The sequence below is a fragment of the Ammospiza caudacuta genome, chromosome 6 (genome assembly GCF_027887145.1).
Source record: "Ammospiza caudacuta isolate bAmmCau1 chromosome 6, bAmmCau1.pri, whole genome shotgun sequence".
Classification (NCBI taxonomy): domain Eukaryota; kingdom Metazoa; phylum Chordata; class Aves; order Passeriformes; family Passerellidae; genus Ammospiza; species Ammospiza caudacuta.
In genome coordinates, this window is record NC_080598.1 from 33601864 (window position 1) to 33619834 (window position 17971).

General features: G+C 35.0%; 1 protein-coding gene across 24 annotated transcripts in view; it reads right to left on the bottom strand.

Moving 5' to 3' along the window:
* GPHN (gephyrin) overlaps positions 1–17971 on the bottom strand; it is a 268916-nt gene that overhangs the window by 55627 nt on the left and 195318 nt on the right. For 11 of the 24 annotated variants that reach the window (XM_058807892.1, XM_058807898.1, XM_058807878.1 and 8 more), the window contains 2 exons: positions 17248–17304; positions 11173–11214 (listed from right to left, as the gene is read on the bottom strand). The exons of 6 other annotated variants lie outside the window; for them this stretch is intronic. In XM_058807892.1, the coding sequence (XP_058663875.1) occupies positions 11173–11214; positions 17248–17304 (99 nt within the window). The remainder of the gene's footprint in view (positions 1–11172; positions 11215–17247; positions 17305–17971) is intronic. 7 more of the 24 variants (XM_058807893.1, XM_058807879.1, XM_058807890.1 and 4 more) reach the window with 2 other exon arrangements.

The window sequence follows — 17971 nt, forward strand, 5'->3', positions numbered from 1 at the left end:
GACAGTGGAAGGGGATTGATGAATACACTGTAGAAACAGAAGGGCTGAAGTGGTTCCTTTTATAGGAGCAGTATGCAAAAAAAGGTATTATCCAATATTTCAAATAATATGGATTGAAAAGGCAAATAGCAGTTTTCTTACATTAGTCATCTCGCAAGAGAAATTGACATTGTCCTGGAGAGGCAAAATCAAAACATTTATTTATTATAGAAGAAGATTCAGAGAACTCTTACATGCCAACTAAAATTGCAAGCTGAACACCTCACAATGAGAAGACAGGAAGAATTGTGATATATACAGCAAAAAAAGGGAGACAAAATAGCAAACCACAGTAACCTAACAGGAAAGCCAACTGGCTGCTACAAACTGGCAATATAGGCTTCATAGTTGAGAATTAAAAGAAGCAAAGAGGGATTTCTTCAGAGCAGTTTTAATGAAATGTTAACCTTAGTATGAAAAAAAATATATGAGCTGAATTTTGTGCCCTTAGGAGGGGGGACAGCATACAGATAATGCTGTATGAGTAACACTGGAAAGATGGCACATTTCAGTGATATTTTAGGGGTGGTTCAGAGCTTGTTCAAGATCACACTGCTTTTTGTTCAGAGAAGCTGCATTAATTATAACACCTAAATATGAAGAGATCAGGTATCTTGTATAAGCTAAAGCCCATACTAATTCAAGTCATACACATTGCCAAATTTGTTCACAAACTCCACCATCTATTTCTAAACGGTGCCATCAAAATTCAGGGGGGATTTGTAAGACACAAAAAATCTCCAGAAATGCTGCACTTTAAAAAATGAAACATTCTACTACTTGTGTTACTAATTGTGAACAAAAGATTTTACTTTTTTGAATTAAAATCTTGAATATTCTCCAAATGCCCTGGAAATAGTCTCCAGTTTCAGAAGCAGATAGTGTAAGCAAAGGCAGAGAGAATAAGATGTATTTCCTAAGAGGTTCAAGGGCAAAAAAAAATCCTGTTATCCTTGTTGTTTGCCATAGAAATGGTATTTACTTGCCTATTCTCATATAATTTCACACCCTGGCAATTTGACTGACAAACAACTTCGCCTTATGAGTATGCACTGGATGTCTGAGTTATATCCTATCTGACCAGCTTGAACTCCTTGTCCCAGATTAACCAACTTTTTAAGCTGTTTTCAATCAGATACATTAGTGATATATAGAAAATTCTTTTCCTCAAGCACACCATAAATTACTCTTTCACCCTTGAGTAGCATGGTTGACATTTAAAAAAGCTTCTTTTCTATTACAAGTATTTTGCGTTTCAATGAAATTTCAATTTTTTTTCACATTTTTATTTATTTACCCAGCAACAGCCAATTTCAATGCAGCATTTAAATAGTGAAATATGAACATTACTGAAAAAAAAGGGAACTACTTTTATTGAATTGTATGAACCTTAAAATAAAATTTTAAAATAAATTCTTTATTCAAATGTAGTAAAGTAAAATTGGCAAGTTTAAGTGAAACAACATTTAGGGCAAATCAATGTTATGTGGGCAACTCATTTTTCCTTTGACACAAAGGCATCGTAATTTCATCATAATTATTTTCAGCAGGGTTTCTGCATAAGACAAGGCTACTTCATTTTAATCTCCCTGCTCAAAGATTAGTTTCATGTTTTACTTACTAAACATTATTCAAACTGTCTGCTAAATGGGTAATTATTTAATTCTGTATAGATTTCTCTGTTTGGCTTGGTTCTACTAAACAAAACCTTATAATATGCACAAAGGAATTTATTTTTGCAAAATCTTTGTGAAGCAGGGGGATGAGTTGATTTTAGAAATGGGAAACTGAGACCTAGAGACATCTAGAGTAAATTTAACCTAACGTGCCTACAGTAGAATTGCAGAGATTAGATCCTGAGTAGCCATTTATTTCAACTGCATTTGGAATGTCCAGTATAGAATCACAGAATAATTTGCATTGCAAGGGACCTCAAAGATAGTCCAGTTCCAGCCCCCTGCCATGGGCAGGGACACCTTCCAGTAGACTAGGTTGCCCAGAACCCTGTCCAACTTTGCACACTTCCAGGGATGGGGCAACCACAACTTCTCTGGACAACCTGTTCCAGTGCCTCACTACCCTTAACACCTCATGTGAACCTGCCCTCTTTCAGCTTTAAGCCATTTTCCCTCATTGTATGAGGGGAAACATGCCACTGTTAAAAAATCTCTTTTCAGCTCTCTTGTGGTCCCCTTAGGAACTGAAAGGCTACAAAGGTCTTTCTGGAGCCTTCTGCTCTCCAGGCTGAACAGCCCCAACTCTTTTAGCCTGTCTTCACAGGACGGATGGGATCACCTCATGGCCTTCCTCTGGACCCACTCCAACAGATCCATGTCCTTCCTGTGCTGGGATCCCAGAGCACACGGGATCCCACCAGAGCAGAGCAGAGGTGCAGAATCCCGTTCCTCACCTGGCTGCACACACTTCCTTGGATGCAGCCCAGGATACAATTGGCTTTCTGCGCTGGGAGTGCAGACTGCCAGTGTGGCATGACATGAAAATCAAATAATATGTGTCTCAAGAAGGACACACAAAAAATGAATACTCCTGAAAGTGCTGCAAGATGTTTTTCCAGCAAGAACAATTAAGTCAGCACTAATGTGGAGACAGAAAGTGTGACAGAGGCTTCCTTGGCACCCTTTCAGGCCTTTCTGCTCCAGAAGGAGGAGCGATGGAGTCGCCATTCACCACACCTGCTACTGCTGGGAAATACAATTTCATTTTCTTAATATCTAGTTATTGTCAATATCTGAATAAATGTCAGTGAGGAATTGGCAGAAGCATGTTTGGAATTTTTAGCATTACTGCTTCTTCTTCTATCTGCTTCTAGGCCTACAGCCTCCATCCTTTTGATCCAAGGTCTGTGGAGCGAAAAAGCATCTCCCCACTAAAGTGTGACTCAAACTTGTAGGCTAACAAGGCTTACAATACCCATCTCATGCTTACAATCTGGTCTTCCTGAAGGCTGACCACACTGGTAACATTCCTTGTATTCCTATGTTAAAGGAACATGAGCACATGTAAACAGGAACAAAGCAATCAAAATCATAAACTCTGTTCTGTGAGTCTGTGGCTTCAAAAGCCACCAATCAAATGAGCAATGCCCAAAGAGTCAGAAAAAGCCACCCCCCAATTTCTTATATTTTTTAAAGCATCTTTAATTTTCACCTTTTTCTTGTTGGTGTTTACCAGAAATTTTGGTTGGAGATTTTTATAGTTATTATCACTCTAAAGTGAATGGTTGGACTACTTTTTTAACTACATGAGCAGGAACAAAACATGTTTCCCCATGTAGTGTAATCATATCTTCTGTACTAGCATAACTTCAAAGAAGTTGATTTTAGGTAATATTTTTATTTGAGCTAGGAAGATTAAATTTGAAGGCCTTCAAGGACAAGAGCCAAAACTAGTAAACCCAGGGTAACAATAATCTTATATCTGGTGTATGTTATAGTCTCTCATGTATACAATAGTCAGTCAAAAGCTCAGACTTGTACACTTTAAAGTATAAAAATAAATAAAGCTCTTTAAAGTTTAAGATTCAAACTAGGGAACAACAGCTGTAAGAAAAATAAATCTTCATTTCATGAATCCATCTGAATAGTAAATATCAGACAGGGAACTTGCTATATGGAGAGGTAGATTTCTGCCTTTGTGCTGAGACAGAAATACAGACTACAGTCCTCTGAGGAGAATCCTTAAAGTGAAATCAGAATAATCATGGATGAATAACATGAAGAATTCAGAGTATTCATAAACTACAGTAAAGAGAGGCTAGAACTGAACAAATCTTGCACTAAAAACTATTATGAAACCCAAGTCAGAAATTATTTTTCAAAGTAAACAGAAATGCAAAAGAAGAAAGGGGATTTGCATTTCTGATTTTGCTTTGAGCCTCAAAGGCTCAACTGGATAAGATTCTTTTAGTGTTGTCTTGAATTTGGCAGTCTGGATTGCAAGGTCCAGCACAACAGCAATCAGGCTCTCCACAGCAGATATGCACCTGAGAACACAATAATAATTGGGCTGGGCTTGTAGCAGCACTGAATTTTGGAAACTCAAAGATAACAAAAGGAAATAGAAAATACAGTGAATAAGGACATTCATTCTGCCCTCCAGTTCTTAAAGAAACACCAACTTTATGGCAAGGTGCTTAGCAAAAAAAGTTGTTTCCACATTAAAAGCAGCATTTGAAAAATGGGAAAAACAGGAAGATAATTTAGGGAGCGCTCATAGGAACCCACTGACATTTGAGCTGTGCATTACTGATACTGACACTGCTGTGAATATCTAACTTGATTTCCATGTATTTAAACAGACTGCCCACTAGAGAAAGATGTAAATTAAATCACAATTGTGGCATTTTACATCAGTGATTTCTCCAAAAGCTTTAACAGCAGTAGAAGCTTTCCTCTACTTTAATTCATTGCTATTTCAGACTTTAGACTAATTTTTTTAAAGATTCTATTACTGAAGCTGACTCTTCAGTTAGATTGCTTTGTGAGCTGGAGCTAGAGAACAGTTACACTAAGTGTTATTACTAGTGAAACACAATGCAAAATAATGTCTGGCTTCTCATACAAGTTGATTTAAGTAGTAAGCAAATAAATTCTAAACACTGTATGCTGGTAAGCAGCACAATATTGGAATTAAAAAGAAAACAGTGGTTCTCTAGAAAAAACCCCTCACAGTTATATATAATCAAGCCAATTTTATTGCCATACAGTCAAAGGTATGGTACAGCATAAGAAAATGGATAAAAATCCCTTTGCTTAAATAGACATATTTGCAGTGAAATAATGGCAAGACTACCTTTGGAAAATGTGAAGGAGCCTGTGCTATAATCAAACAAAATAAAAATTACATTGATAGCTCTTTGGCTTGATCTAATTTGTTTCATAAAGGATTGCACATCTCTACCGTAAGGCAAGGTGAAACGTCTTCCTGTTTTGTGGTACAAGAAACAAGGGAGAATAAGAATTAAAAATCGAAATGTGAAGATTTGTCTTGAAACAAAAAGTAGAGAATTTTAAATTCCACATGGGGAAGGACAGAAATTATTTATTTGCCCTTTTCCAATCAGAGCTGATAAATGCAGCTCTGGAAAGCATTTCACCATAACAAAAATCAACAAAAAGTATTACAATTTTGTTAGGTTGAATAGATAAGGTTTAAGTCAAAATCTGCAACATTAAATGAGATGCTGTTCAAAACCCTATCTTTTACCACTCTCCCAAATGTTAAATAGTTTTTTTTTGTAAATTAACTTAGTGCTTGAACTGAACTTATTAGTGCTGAATGAAAGTGCAAAATGTTAATATGAAGGGATAACTTTATTTGGCAGAAGTCAAAAGCTAAGTACCATGCACAGGGAAGGCGTAGGCTTAAGTAATATTTTACTTTTATTTTGAATGTATGAACTAATAATGGATCTAATTTGAGATTCAGCAATGGCTGAGTAAAGATAAATAGCATTTAAAACACAAATATAGCAACATTGTTTAAAGAATTAAAAAAAAATCTGATGTCATTAATCAAGGTTATTAATGCATACTTTGATCAGATTATTGCAATAACACACTGTCCTTCCTGATGTAACTTTGAAATTTTGTTATACTCTATTCTTATATGATAAAGAGAACACTAAAGATGTTCATAATCTTAATCCTAAACTAATCCTAAAATCATGAATGAAGACAGCACTAGCAAAACTATTTTCTATGAATAAGGAAGATCACCTTTTCCATATATTTTTGTACTTTAATGTGCATTGAGGAAACTGTGCTTCTCTAAAAGTAAGAATTTGAATTAGTTATTTTTTCTTAAGCATAGAGAAAGGTGGTACTGCTAGCAAATCAAAATGCAATCCTTTAAATGGCAATTGCCAAATAGAAAGCTCTGAGTTCTTGCTCATGTTCAAAAGAGAAACACCTATAAATTCTAGTTTTACTTAAAGACTCATTGTTCTATTTGCAGCTGAAAAAAAAATAACTCAAAACCACAGAAAACCAGGAGGAGATAGTGACAACACATTTGGAAAACCCCCAAATGATTATGGGATTGTTATTGGCTCTATTGTGTTCATTTATTTCTTGGAAAAACATTATTTCAAATTGGAAAGAGCATCTCTATAAAGTATATGGGATTCCTAAGGCAACAAGATAGGGAATCTGAATTTAATGCAGTAATTTCTATTCAATGGCTCAGTATATTTTTGTATGTCAGAAGTAATGAACCAAGTTCTCTATCTACTGAACTTCTACATAAAATCAGAGAAAAGAACAGGGGACCTGCTTACATTTACTCAATTTGGGCTATGTAGAAAAAATTTACAACAGATACCAACAGGGAACTTAGCATCCTATACCTAAAACTGAATTCAGGTTCTTTGCTGGTGGTAAACATCTCCTCCTAAATGACCTCCTGGTCAATCAGCACTGCCTTCTAGTCAAAGTAGTCTAAGCAGAAGGAGAACCAATTCCTTATCTGGCTTTAATTCTGAAAAACAAGATTCAGTTATTTACAACATTTTGCAATGTACACTATATAAAATACTTTAATTTACAGCACTTAAAAATCTTCATGCGGTCTCAGAATGGTCTTCTGGAGTCAACTACCTATTGCAGAAAATAGTATTTCCTCTTGTTCTCTGAATACTGCTCCTTAATTGCCTGTACTGGTGACCCTCAATGAGATAATACAGGTCCCTGCTGTGTAATTAACAATGATAATTATACAATTAAATCCCCTCAATCAGAATGCAGCCAATACATTTTTCAAACCTATCTTTATAGAAATAATATTCTTTGAGGGAGAGAGAACTAACACAGTATTTTGCAGATCTTTCACAATAAAAGACAGCATGTTCTAAGCACTCAATGAGGCTAAACAAAACACATGAGAAGCTATGGGCCTGAGTGTCTTCCTCTTTGAAAGACTTTATTATTTGGAAAGAAGGGAGTAGCACTGCAATAAACATTTTGTTGCCACTATCCTTCCAACAAGCAGATCAAGAGGTTTCCTTCATTACGCTTTTAGCCAAACACACAGCACATGCAAAAGCCAGAGGACAGGGAGAGAGAGGGAGCGAGAAACTGATGCTAATAGAAAGTTTGAGATACAAATGAGAATAAAAAATGGTGCCACTGCATAACACTAACTAAATGTAATTTTATAAATAAGGAGACTATGTGCCTTTATTGAATAATCTGTCTAATTTACATTGTGAATATTTTTGAGATTCATGCTGATGTCAGAGTAGTTCTAAAAATTTAAGTGAAGCTGATTTGATTTAATATCGTAAGTGAACTACTACTATTTAAAAATAAACTATGTTTTGTGACAACTGAATAATAAGTAAATTACATATCTATACTACACATACCATACTGTGCATCTGTTAAGTCATCATAAGTCCTAATTAATAATTTAACTCTTAGATAAACCATTTCAGTAGTCCTGCTAATATCCACAAAAATTACAGGCATGAAGCTAACTGGTTTACATCAAGGATGAAAAATTTCATCACACACTGTGAAATTTAAAGAGAATATAAACTTATATTTTATCATCATACCATTTTACAGAATTAAAGCCTTACTTCTCTTGACAGAAGGAAATCTCTTTTTAAAAAACTCACTTCAATTTCACTGAATTGTACCAAAACCAAGATGTCATTACAGACACGTGGAATTGTAAAGGGGCTCACTGGGGCTAAGAGTGTGTATCATACTCCTATGCCATAATGTCTGCAACTCTACAAACCTCTCTGTACATAAAAGTAAGTAGAAGTTTCTAAAATCTTCCTGCCCATTACTCTCAAATAGGCATCACCTGACCACATTTGGAGTTCCACTTATGCTACTGGTGACTATAAAAAAGAACAGATGAAAAGAAGCTTTTTCTAATTATTGGACTCTGAGATGCAAAATAGCCTCAACAAGGATGTTTTCTATGAACAAAACAGGCAGCAAATTCTACCTCAAATACTTCACAATGCAGAATACACAGGTCCTGTTTGGCTTCTGCTGGAAGATCTTTTATTTCTTCATTCAAAGACCTTCTATGTGACAGGAAATCATTGATAGTAGATTGACTTTCCTTTTTTACAATCTGAGCTCTACAAGTGCCAGTTAATCCAATTCCAGACCTTTTCTCAACAATTAAAATCATGACGAAATTTTATAATTAATCTAATACATCTATTTCCTGAAATGAGATTTCAGAAATCATTTATATGAGGTTATCTCTTTCATCTTTCATTGTACCTTTGTCAGAAGGCAGGTTCACCTGAAATCTCAGCACTGATTCCATTTCTCTTGCCATTTTGTTCCAGGTATCCTCTGAAGGTCCAAAGCTATCTGATGATGACTCAGATGCAGAAAATTAGGAAGCTCTTAACTTGGTGCTTTAAGAATTAAATTAAGAAAAATATTTCTTTGGAATAAGAACCACAGAAATAAATGTGGACACAAAAAACCCACAGAGATCCTATCAGAAGTGTGGTTCTTTTTTCCCCCAGGTTATGAGACATTATGTAATACACCATTAATAATTTTCTTCCCATGATCAAAATTACTGACAGGCTTCAGGAGCTGATTTAACAATACTTCAATTCAGGAGATTTTCTATCTCATAATTTAGAAGTCAAGATGTTTACTCATAGTATCCTTTCCCATTTTCTAAAGTAATAGAGGATGATGTTGAACATTGTTTGACATGCATCCTGATATGAAGCTGTATTTTTGAATGAAGAGCCTCTTAAAGATAGAAACTAGACTACAAATCCTTTATGGACCCCAGAGAACTTCCAAACCCTTCCTGCCTCTTCAAATAATTACAACTTCCACAGACATCTTTAGTTTCAATTGCTTTATAGCTTTGGCTCTGGTTAGGGGTTTGCATGTTCTGCTGAAAAACACACAGGGTGGTAGTCTGCCACCAGAGAATAATGTATCCATATTTTTTATACCTTGTGCTTTTCATATCTTGTACTGTGTGTTTTGTGAGCATGAAATTCCGATCAGCTACTGCATCACAAAATCTGGTTCAGCAGACAGCCAGGCCATTTGTAGTTTAGATATGAAGATCTTGCCTTTGGATAGTCTAAAGGATGAACTGCTTGCACAGTCTTGCAGTGCCACTTTGATAGTCCAGATAGCAGATTCTTGAGCACAAATTGCAAGGTAGTGATAGTTTTGGAGAAGGCAAAATGTTTTTGGCATCTGATCAAGCAGGAGATCCATATATGCTGACCAGTCAGCAGCTGCAATATGCCGGTTTGTGCTTCTGAAGACAGCGATCCCTCCATAAAGTGATGGACAAATGGCTGAAGTTCCAGGCAAAGCAAGAAGACTCTAACTTCCCTAGAAGTGTGTCCTGGTTTGGGACAAATTTGGAAAGGAACTTCCAAAGGGATGTCTCCTAAAGGGCAAAATTCAGCGGCCCTTCCCCTCATCCTTTTGGGAGAAAAAACTGCACTCTTCTTCTCCCGCTCACTTCACTGTAGGAACGGGGATACAATTCAGCATCATAAAGTCACCTCAGGACAAAGTGACTTATTGACTTCATCATGTGTAAGAGCATGTTCATCACTTTTGCTGACATGAACTATGAAATGCCTGCTGATCCACTCCTTTTTCTTAATTTCATTTAGAAAATCAGAAGAATGGAGTGAGGATGGCTTCTGTCTTGCACCCATAAGCACTAAACTTAATTGCTTGTTCTGGTGTTAGCTTAGAAAAAAGTGGCTTTGTATGCACATGAGTCTAATATAACTTATTTATTCCATATTGGTGTTCTGATGATAATCATGATAAAAACAGTAAGGCTTTCATATAATGCAGTGGTGAGGAACAATGAACTGCAGAATACATATTAGGTGCTTTTAAGAACATGTACCTGATTATTTTTAAAACTACTTGTCTCCCAGTAGAGCCAGACAGATCTGACAGAAAAACTGGTAACCATCTTTCTTTTTTAAGAACTGTTCTATTACATCTTTTGCCTATTCATAGACTGAAACTATAAAAACCTTTTAGTACTAAGGATAAGGAAGTGCAAGGAATGATTACTTGAGAAGCTGAAACTTTTGAGAACAAATTACACACACAATCAGCAAGGTAGAGATCTTCCTGCTCAGGGACAAAGTGATTGAGTAGGTGAGCTCTTTATGTTTGCATTTTTTATACTGCTCATGAATATAACATCCAGATCAGGTCTAGAACCTGGCCCACAGTGCGAGGTAGAGCAAACTGTTAATTTCTTATGGGATCTTCTCACCTTTAAAGGATTCTTTTAAAATACAGAATAAATAACTATATGTGTTCAAGACTGATTCAGCATAGCAGGAAACCTTAAGTCCATCTTTTGATACTCATCCATTTATCAACTATAATAATATGCTGAAACCTAATCTTTAAACAGCAGGCCAAAATTTTACAGTATTTTATAAACTTTATTTTATCCCATGATGTTGTGAATTCTAGTTTATCTTAAGGTATTTCTTCTTTCTTTCCCCATTCTAATTACAACTGAAAGCATTTTCATTTTTGATTCTTGTTAAGATGGTACTATACTTCATTTTAGAAGACCATCATGAAGCTGATACAAAAGTATTTAAAATGGTACATGCATTTTGTCAGGTAGTGACTCGAGCCAGAGCATTGGATATTAATAATGAATTTCTGGTATCATAAACCCACCTATATCTATTCAGGTAATTAGCAATCATAACCTGATGGCCATCTTTAGAGTCCTTCCAGTCTCACTGTCCGAAAATGGGTCAGACTAAAAAGTGAAGCATTTTACAGCCTTGGCATCTGTAAATTTGTTGTTTTTACTTAATGCAAGCGATAACTAAGTATGTTTTTATAAAATCATTTATGCTTATATGCTATGTGGTAGTTGCCTAGCTACTGGACTATACATCATGGTGGTCTCAGACTGGGTACAGTGATTTTAAAACCACGCTAAACATGGTTGCAGATTGATCATGCAAAATCTGCCCCCCCAGCTGATTTTTCCCCACTTGTGCACAGTGCAATGCAAAAAAAAAAGAAAAAAGTAAATAAAATCAAAAAAGTGTGATGGGTGAGCAGGTCGACTGTGTGAGAGAACACGTGCAAAGTATACCTCAGAAACACTATAGGTGGATGAGCACGAAGGGAGTCGAGCCTGGTTGTGCAGTGGGGAAAAGAAAACATTGTTAAAAAAGAAATGGTGGCACAGTAAGGGTCTCAGAAGGTTTTCTGTATAGGTGGTTCCAGCACTGAGATAGTGGCAGGGGGTTCATAAAGTTTCCATGACCAGCTATTTCAGAAACTTCAAACTTATGCCTTTTAAGGTGGAAGCTTCTTTAAAAGGGGGGAAAAAAGTACTCTATTTGAAAATAATTAAAACTAAAGATGAATCTGAAGACAAATATAAATTCTTGGTCCTCTAGATACCTGACAACACTATATTTAGGACAATAAGGTATTCTAGGACAAAACTTTACTGATCTGTTTCATTTAAAAGTATTAGTCTTTTTCTAACTCTACAAAGGACACAATCTTATGGGTGAAAACGCATAAGAGGCTGTGAATATCTTTATGTGTTGACATACCAAGAACCAGCATTTTGACAAGGAGGTTTTTCTTCAATCTCACTGCTCTAAAAACCAGAATAACTCACAAAGCTCAATGACTAATGGCCACATATAGGTCAGTAGAAACCTGCAGATTAGGCCCCTAAGCAATGTCATGTGTGTGGTTCTTGAGGGACTCTGTCCACTGTCAAGAGCTTTCAGTGAAAGTTAACACAAGTTAATTGGTAACCTATAGTTTTATTTATTGCTTAAGACACATTTTGTCTATGCATGATACCCATTATTCCAAACTATTAATCACTCAGACATAACTCGAGTATTAAAAAAAGACTCGCCAGTAATTTATAGAAAAATCCTTTCTTTAGGTGAAATATTTCCTGTTTCACTGTCTGAAGTAGGAGTAAAAGCAGCCTAATAAACAAAATGTAAAAAAAAAAAAATTGGTTCTTATAAATGTACAAAAAATCATGTCTTGATTTTTTTCTAGGGGTAAAAGAAATGAATTATCAGAAGCGTTAGCAAAACTTCCTTCGACTTAAACTGTACAGCAGTTTGGTTACATTTGTGGTAAAGATGAATCCAGCAAGGATTTTCACACAGGTTATTAGTGACCACTTGCTGACTTAGGTATATGATGGACTGAGCAGAGGACATAGTATTCATAGAAGTTTCTCAAGAATATTTTTCAGTTTCAAATGTGTATTTCATATTTTTTCATTGAAATAGAAAATATCATTTCCAGGAAATTTCGACAGTCACATTGGTCTATGCTAATTTGTGTCTCCATTAAATATACAACTTTTTTTCTTCCTCAAAAAATTTTAATACTCCAAAAATATTTTTGCTCCTTTCTGGCATTCTGTATTTAATTTGCTCTTCTAGATAACATTGCTAAGGAAATTTGAATCCCACACACTCAGAATTTTCCTCAACTGATAAAATGTTTTCTTAAACTGAGATGAGTTGCAGAAGGATTAAGACAAAAATAGAAAATTCCTTCAACAAACAGCAAGACTGAAAAACACAGTTTTAAGAAATCAACTGTTATTCTTAACAGTCTATTTCATAATTAGAGAAAAACAAGAAAAAAGAAAGATCTTCTGACACAGCAAAAAATGTTTCTAGAAATACAGCTTTAAAATCTTTCTAAGAAAGGTAAGGTGTGCTTTTGCTCAGAACAGGGGTGCAGCTATTCACCTAAGACTTTTGGATGAGGCTCTAATCAAGATTTTCACAAATAATGTCCAGCCATTGTTCCCATGGTTTGTCTTTCAACAGCATGGAAAAAAACACTAGCCTCAGTTTTGCAGGTGAGGATCCAAAGAATGCATGATTAGCAAGAATCATCACAGCATGGAGTTTTTACATATCAGCAACTAGATACACAGAAGCAACAATGATCAGAAGCTTTGGAACTATACTCCCCAAATTTCCAATGGCCTTTGAACTCAATCTGGAAAGAATGTCTTTGCAATTCATTCTGAAATAAAGGTTCCACCTTAATGGTATTTTGCAATAGCATTTTGTTTTCACTTCTGGGGCTGGCCATCAGATACTTCATGCTCCCCCTCCCATACAATTCAATACTTTTGCCACATTGTAGAAATATCAAAAACCTACATCTAAAACCCTTTCCAAAAGCAGTATGCAAAAAATGAAAATTATTTTAAAAATTAACTATTAACTGATCCCTCTTTTTTATTTTCTCCAATTGTTCACTATTTCTTCTCTTTGATCAATCATTTGTATATTGTCTTTTAAAATGCTCTTATCTAAAACATCCATTATTCCTGCATGAATCAGAGGAGCAGTGACAAAGCAGCAAATTTTAGCAATGTGCTCTGCTTGTTTTAGGAAACTTAGAGGCACATGCAGAATACATGGAATATTTCTTTATTTACTTACTTACATTCTTTACTAATTGACTGACTTCCATCATGGAGGATATGGTAATGAAATAACAGATGAAGTGGCACAGAGGAACAGGACAATTTCATGACAACTCATTTTGTCATGCTGCCATGGCTAATGCAGTCACAGCTTTTAGTTTGAAATCTTTCCCCATGTGACATTCTGTGAAATAATGTATAATTAGAGCATATTTTTTGTAGTACCATGTTTCATGGCATTTTTTTTTCTGGCTTTACATTTATTTTTAAGTACTAAATCAGGAATTTAACAAAAAGTAGTTTAAAATAACTTGCTTTGTCTTGATTGTGAGTTATCACCAAGTCTAAAATATGACAGTTTCCCCCCAAAACTTGATTCCTAAAAGATTTGACAGGATAAAGATATCAGATAAAGGATAAAGTTATCCTTTATTTAATTTTATTTTACAGGAAACTGCAAAACATTAGCAGCTCAATTTCCTTGTATTTGACCTGCAAAAGATTATAAACTCAAGAATTTCTACTTGACAATAAGCAGTAATCAACTGTATGCCAGATACAAAGCTGTATATGCAAAAGCATCCAAAAGGGGCAAAAATTATAAAAAAAAATTCATTACAAAAATTATCTTGCATTGTATAACCTTACAGGATTATGCATTAGAGTGATAGTTCTGAGGATGACAACAATCATAGTGTATGGAAGACATAGAGGACATGAATCCAAAGAAATTACTGAGAGACCCTTCAGTGGACGGATGTGCAAAGGGATAAAGTGCTACTATCTTTCACATTTACTCTGCTACAAACTTTTTCCTAATTGTCATTTTATGCAAAATACATGGCTTAAAGACACTTCTATATAGAATTGCTGAAAAGCTATTCTTAATTTATGAGGTGAAATACTAAAAAAGAGGTACTGCTGTGTTGTTATATTGGATTTGACTTTATTAAATATTTCTGGGACAACCTGGTGACTTTTATAGGGTGTCATGACTGATATACTAGATCCTATTTCTTTTTTTACAACTTTTTTCATTAAAGAACAAATGTGACACAGAAGAAACATGCTGCTGTATTTTTTGCATTATTCTGCTAAAAAAAACAAGCAACAAAATTTGCATAGCTGTCATTCAACCAAATATTGACCTATTTTGTAAGGTAAAACAGGGACCCAAAAAGATTAATGGCAAAGACAGAGGTACATGTGAACCTATATGCTTTTGGGTTACCTTGTATCAGCCACAGTTTTTGGTTCACGTAAGACTAACACTGACAGAAAGCCTTTTAAAGAATAAAAATACTATCTGTTTTATTCCTTGCTAAGTTTAATATTCAGGAAACTTTTAGATATGCGACTTCGATTTTGGAAAGGGATTTTTTTTTTTAGTTTCTGTAAAGTCAAGCAGTTTGATTAGCACTCATTAAAATGCAGTAGCATATTCTTTACAACAAACTCTGTCAATCAGGTCAGGTTTCTCATATACATTAAAATGAAACCCCAGCTAGAAAAGAAAGAAAACACAAAGGAAGAAATAGAGAGAGAAAGGAAAAAGATGAGGATGAGAGGACAAACCAATCAGATCTGGTGTTACCAGCCAGTAGAGGTTTTTTAAAAAATGAGATCACCGAGTGAAATCATACATTTACTCGGAGAGAGCATCCTTTGACATTGCCTTCTGGGTGATCTCTGAGCTCCTCCAGCTTTCCATGGAGCTACATGTAAACATCAGAAAACGAATTGAAAAAGCAACCTGCTCTCTTGTCACAGTTGTTCTTACTTCATTTTTCTTTTGCTCTTTGTTTTTGTGTTTTGTTTTATTTTGTTTTTAATAAACCATAGCATAATGCATTTCTCACTGCCTCTGCCAAAACATTCCAAGATATCAAAGTGCTTTGAACAACACAGACATACAAGGCTCAGTCAACTTGGTATCTGAAAGCAAGGTATCTTTGCTTAACATGGCTATTTTTCACTACAGGAAAAAAAAAGAAAAATCAAGGGAACTATAAAGCTACTGACTCTCTGCTACATTATTAGGGTTTTATTTTTGCTTATTTATTAGTAAGGCTGTGTTCTAGAATTTATTTACATAAAAAGAATTTTAATGGAAAAATATTTTATTTAATAAAATACATTTTATTTTATTAAAATATAATATTTTAATTTCTTTCTGTAAAATGAATATTTTCATGTTTGGGATCCTCAGTTAGGATTTCCCATTTTCTATAGGAAAGATTTTCTGTCTACATATATATTTTAAGTCATGGCATTAAATCACATAAAGAAATATTAATCCAAAATGAGCTATCAGCAGGTCTTCATAATAGCAGGTGAAACCCACCATCTAAGTAAACTACATCTTCTGCATAAGTGCATGCATTATGAATCTAGATCTGTATGTGATGACTGATGCCTCAAAATGCATGGTAACTGCAATCATGAACAGAATTTTCAAAAACAGCACAGAAACTGTGGCTGTCTTGTATTTTTATCCATGTAAATTCAGTGGTCCTGAATGTCTTCCCCTGAAACAGAGCCTCATTCATTACACTGCTCTTCTCATCTAACTGTAATTAAAACATCTTCCCAAAACACAAGATGAAAAGATAAAGCCTCACAGACAGTGAGGAATGCTACAGATGCCTCTAGCTAGAACTTGTATAAACAAGTAGCAACTGGCTTCTTTTTCTCTGCTAAGATCAATTTAAATGGAGGCATTACTGGAAAGAGGTGCATAATTAATCCTTTCCCTCCCCTTCTTTGTGCTCAGTGAAATAACATTTTCACAAAGAGCAGCTGTAGAACAGTGTTAGAGAACAGAGAGGATGGCTTGTCCTGGAACAAATGCAATACACTTACATACAAAACCAAAACAAAAGATCATAAACCAAGAAGACAGGAAAGGCAAGGAGAATACAGAAGAAAAAAATAAATAATTAGTGGTTGAGAAAGTGCTAAAAGGAAACAAAGTAGGAAAAAATTGAAAAACAGGATAACTGAAATAGAGGCAACTTGAGATCAAAATGGGTTAAACTGCATATGGTCAGCCTCTTGGTTCAAAATCATTCATCAGGGTGTAACACTGTGTATGGTGGGTAGTAGTTTAGATATCTGCCTGTTCTGTTAAGCAATCTAAATATTTCTGTATGTTTATACAAACATTAAAAGGCAGAAGATACTATCAGCAAAACAGTGGCTCCATTCTTATTAGTCTCCTGTGACTATCTTTCATTTGATCTTTATCGACTTTGATTTTTTTTTTCTAATTTAAAGGCTATATATCTATTTGAAATATTCAACTCTCTTGAAATGGTCTTTTGCAGTATTAAATGCAAAAAGTGTGAACACTATAAAAGTTTAATTATGTTTCAAGATGGGAAGCAGTAGTTTGAAGATGAGTAAATCACTTCTCTATGTAACAGGCAGATCAGAGAAGTGGTTTAATCATGATCACCAAATTACAGGCACTTAAAAAAGGTGTTACTATTTTTCACTTCTAGAGACACCCAAAGCTACCTAACTGGCAGCCTGCCTTCAATTGGTTGTTCTATGTGTAGCACAGAAACAAACAAAATGTGACCCAACAGCAATAAGAATACTGAAATAAAAATGATGTGATGGTGAGAAATGGAAAAGCCCCTTCCCTCCCTCCCCACACCTCCCCCTTCAAAAGGAAAAGTGTAGGCTATAGAAGAAAACTTGCAAAATAAATGTTAGAAACATATTTACTTTGAGGGATCCAACTCTACTAGCAACTCCTTTGCTTTCATCCGGCCGTCTAATTTGCTACAATGGAGGAAGATGGGTAAAAAAGACAGAAGAATAAAGAAAAAGTGAACTTAAAAAAATTTCCACACAATCAGTTAGCAGTACATGCAAGACATTAATTTGACTCTCTGAGACACCTCTAGAGGACAAAGACACAGACTAATTTCTGGAATAAATGACGCTTTATCATGGCATTTTAAACTTGCTTTGTTGATCACTTCTTTCTCAGTATATTACCAATCTGGCACATTTGTTATATGCTGAATTCACTAACATTTTTGAAAAAATACATGTTACTTATCTGATTTGGATATTAAGAATAATGAAATTCTACAACTCTAACTGAAGAAAATCCCCCTCTACCTTCTATAAATTATATGAGCAGAGTATGCTATAGCTGGGAGCCTGCAAGTATCATGACTGATACCTGACAGAATGCAATACAGATTCCTATTGACCCAGGCCTAGAGATTTTAGCCACTGCTATCATATTTCCCAGTTAAAAATTATGCTGCCCAACCAGAAAATTTTAATGCCAGACCAATATTAGATTTTTATTTAAAATATTTAAATACCTGTGTATATGACCCCTAACATCTCCTATCTGATTACTTTTCCTTTATTATATATGGTTTTTCCTAGATGATGCAGAGGATGGAAGAAACAAATGAGGTAGCTGCTCAAA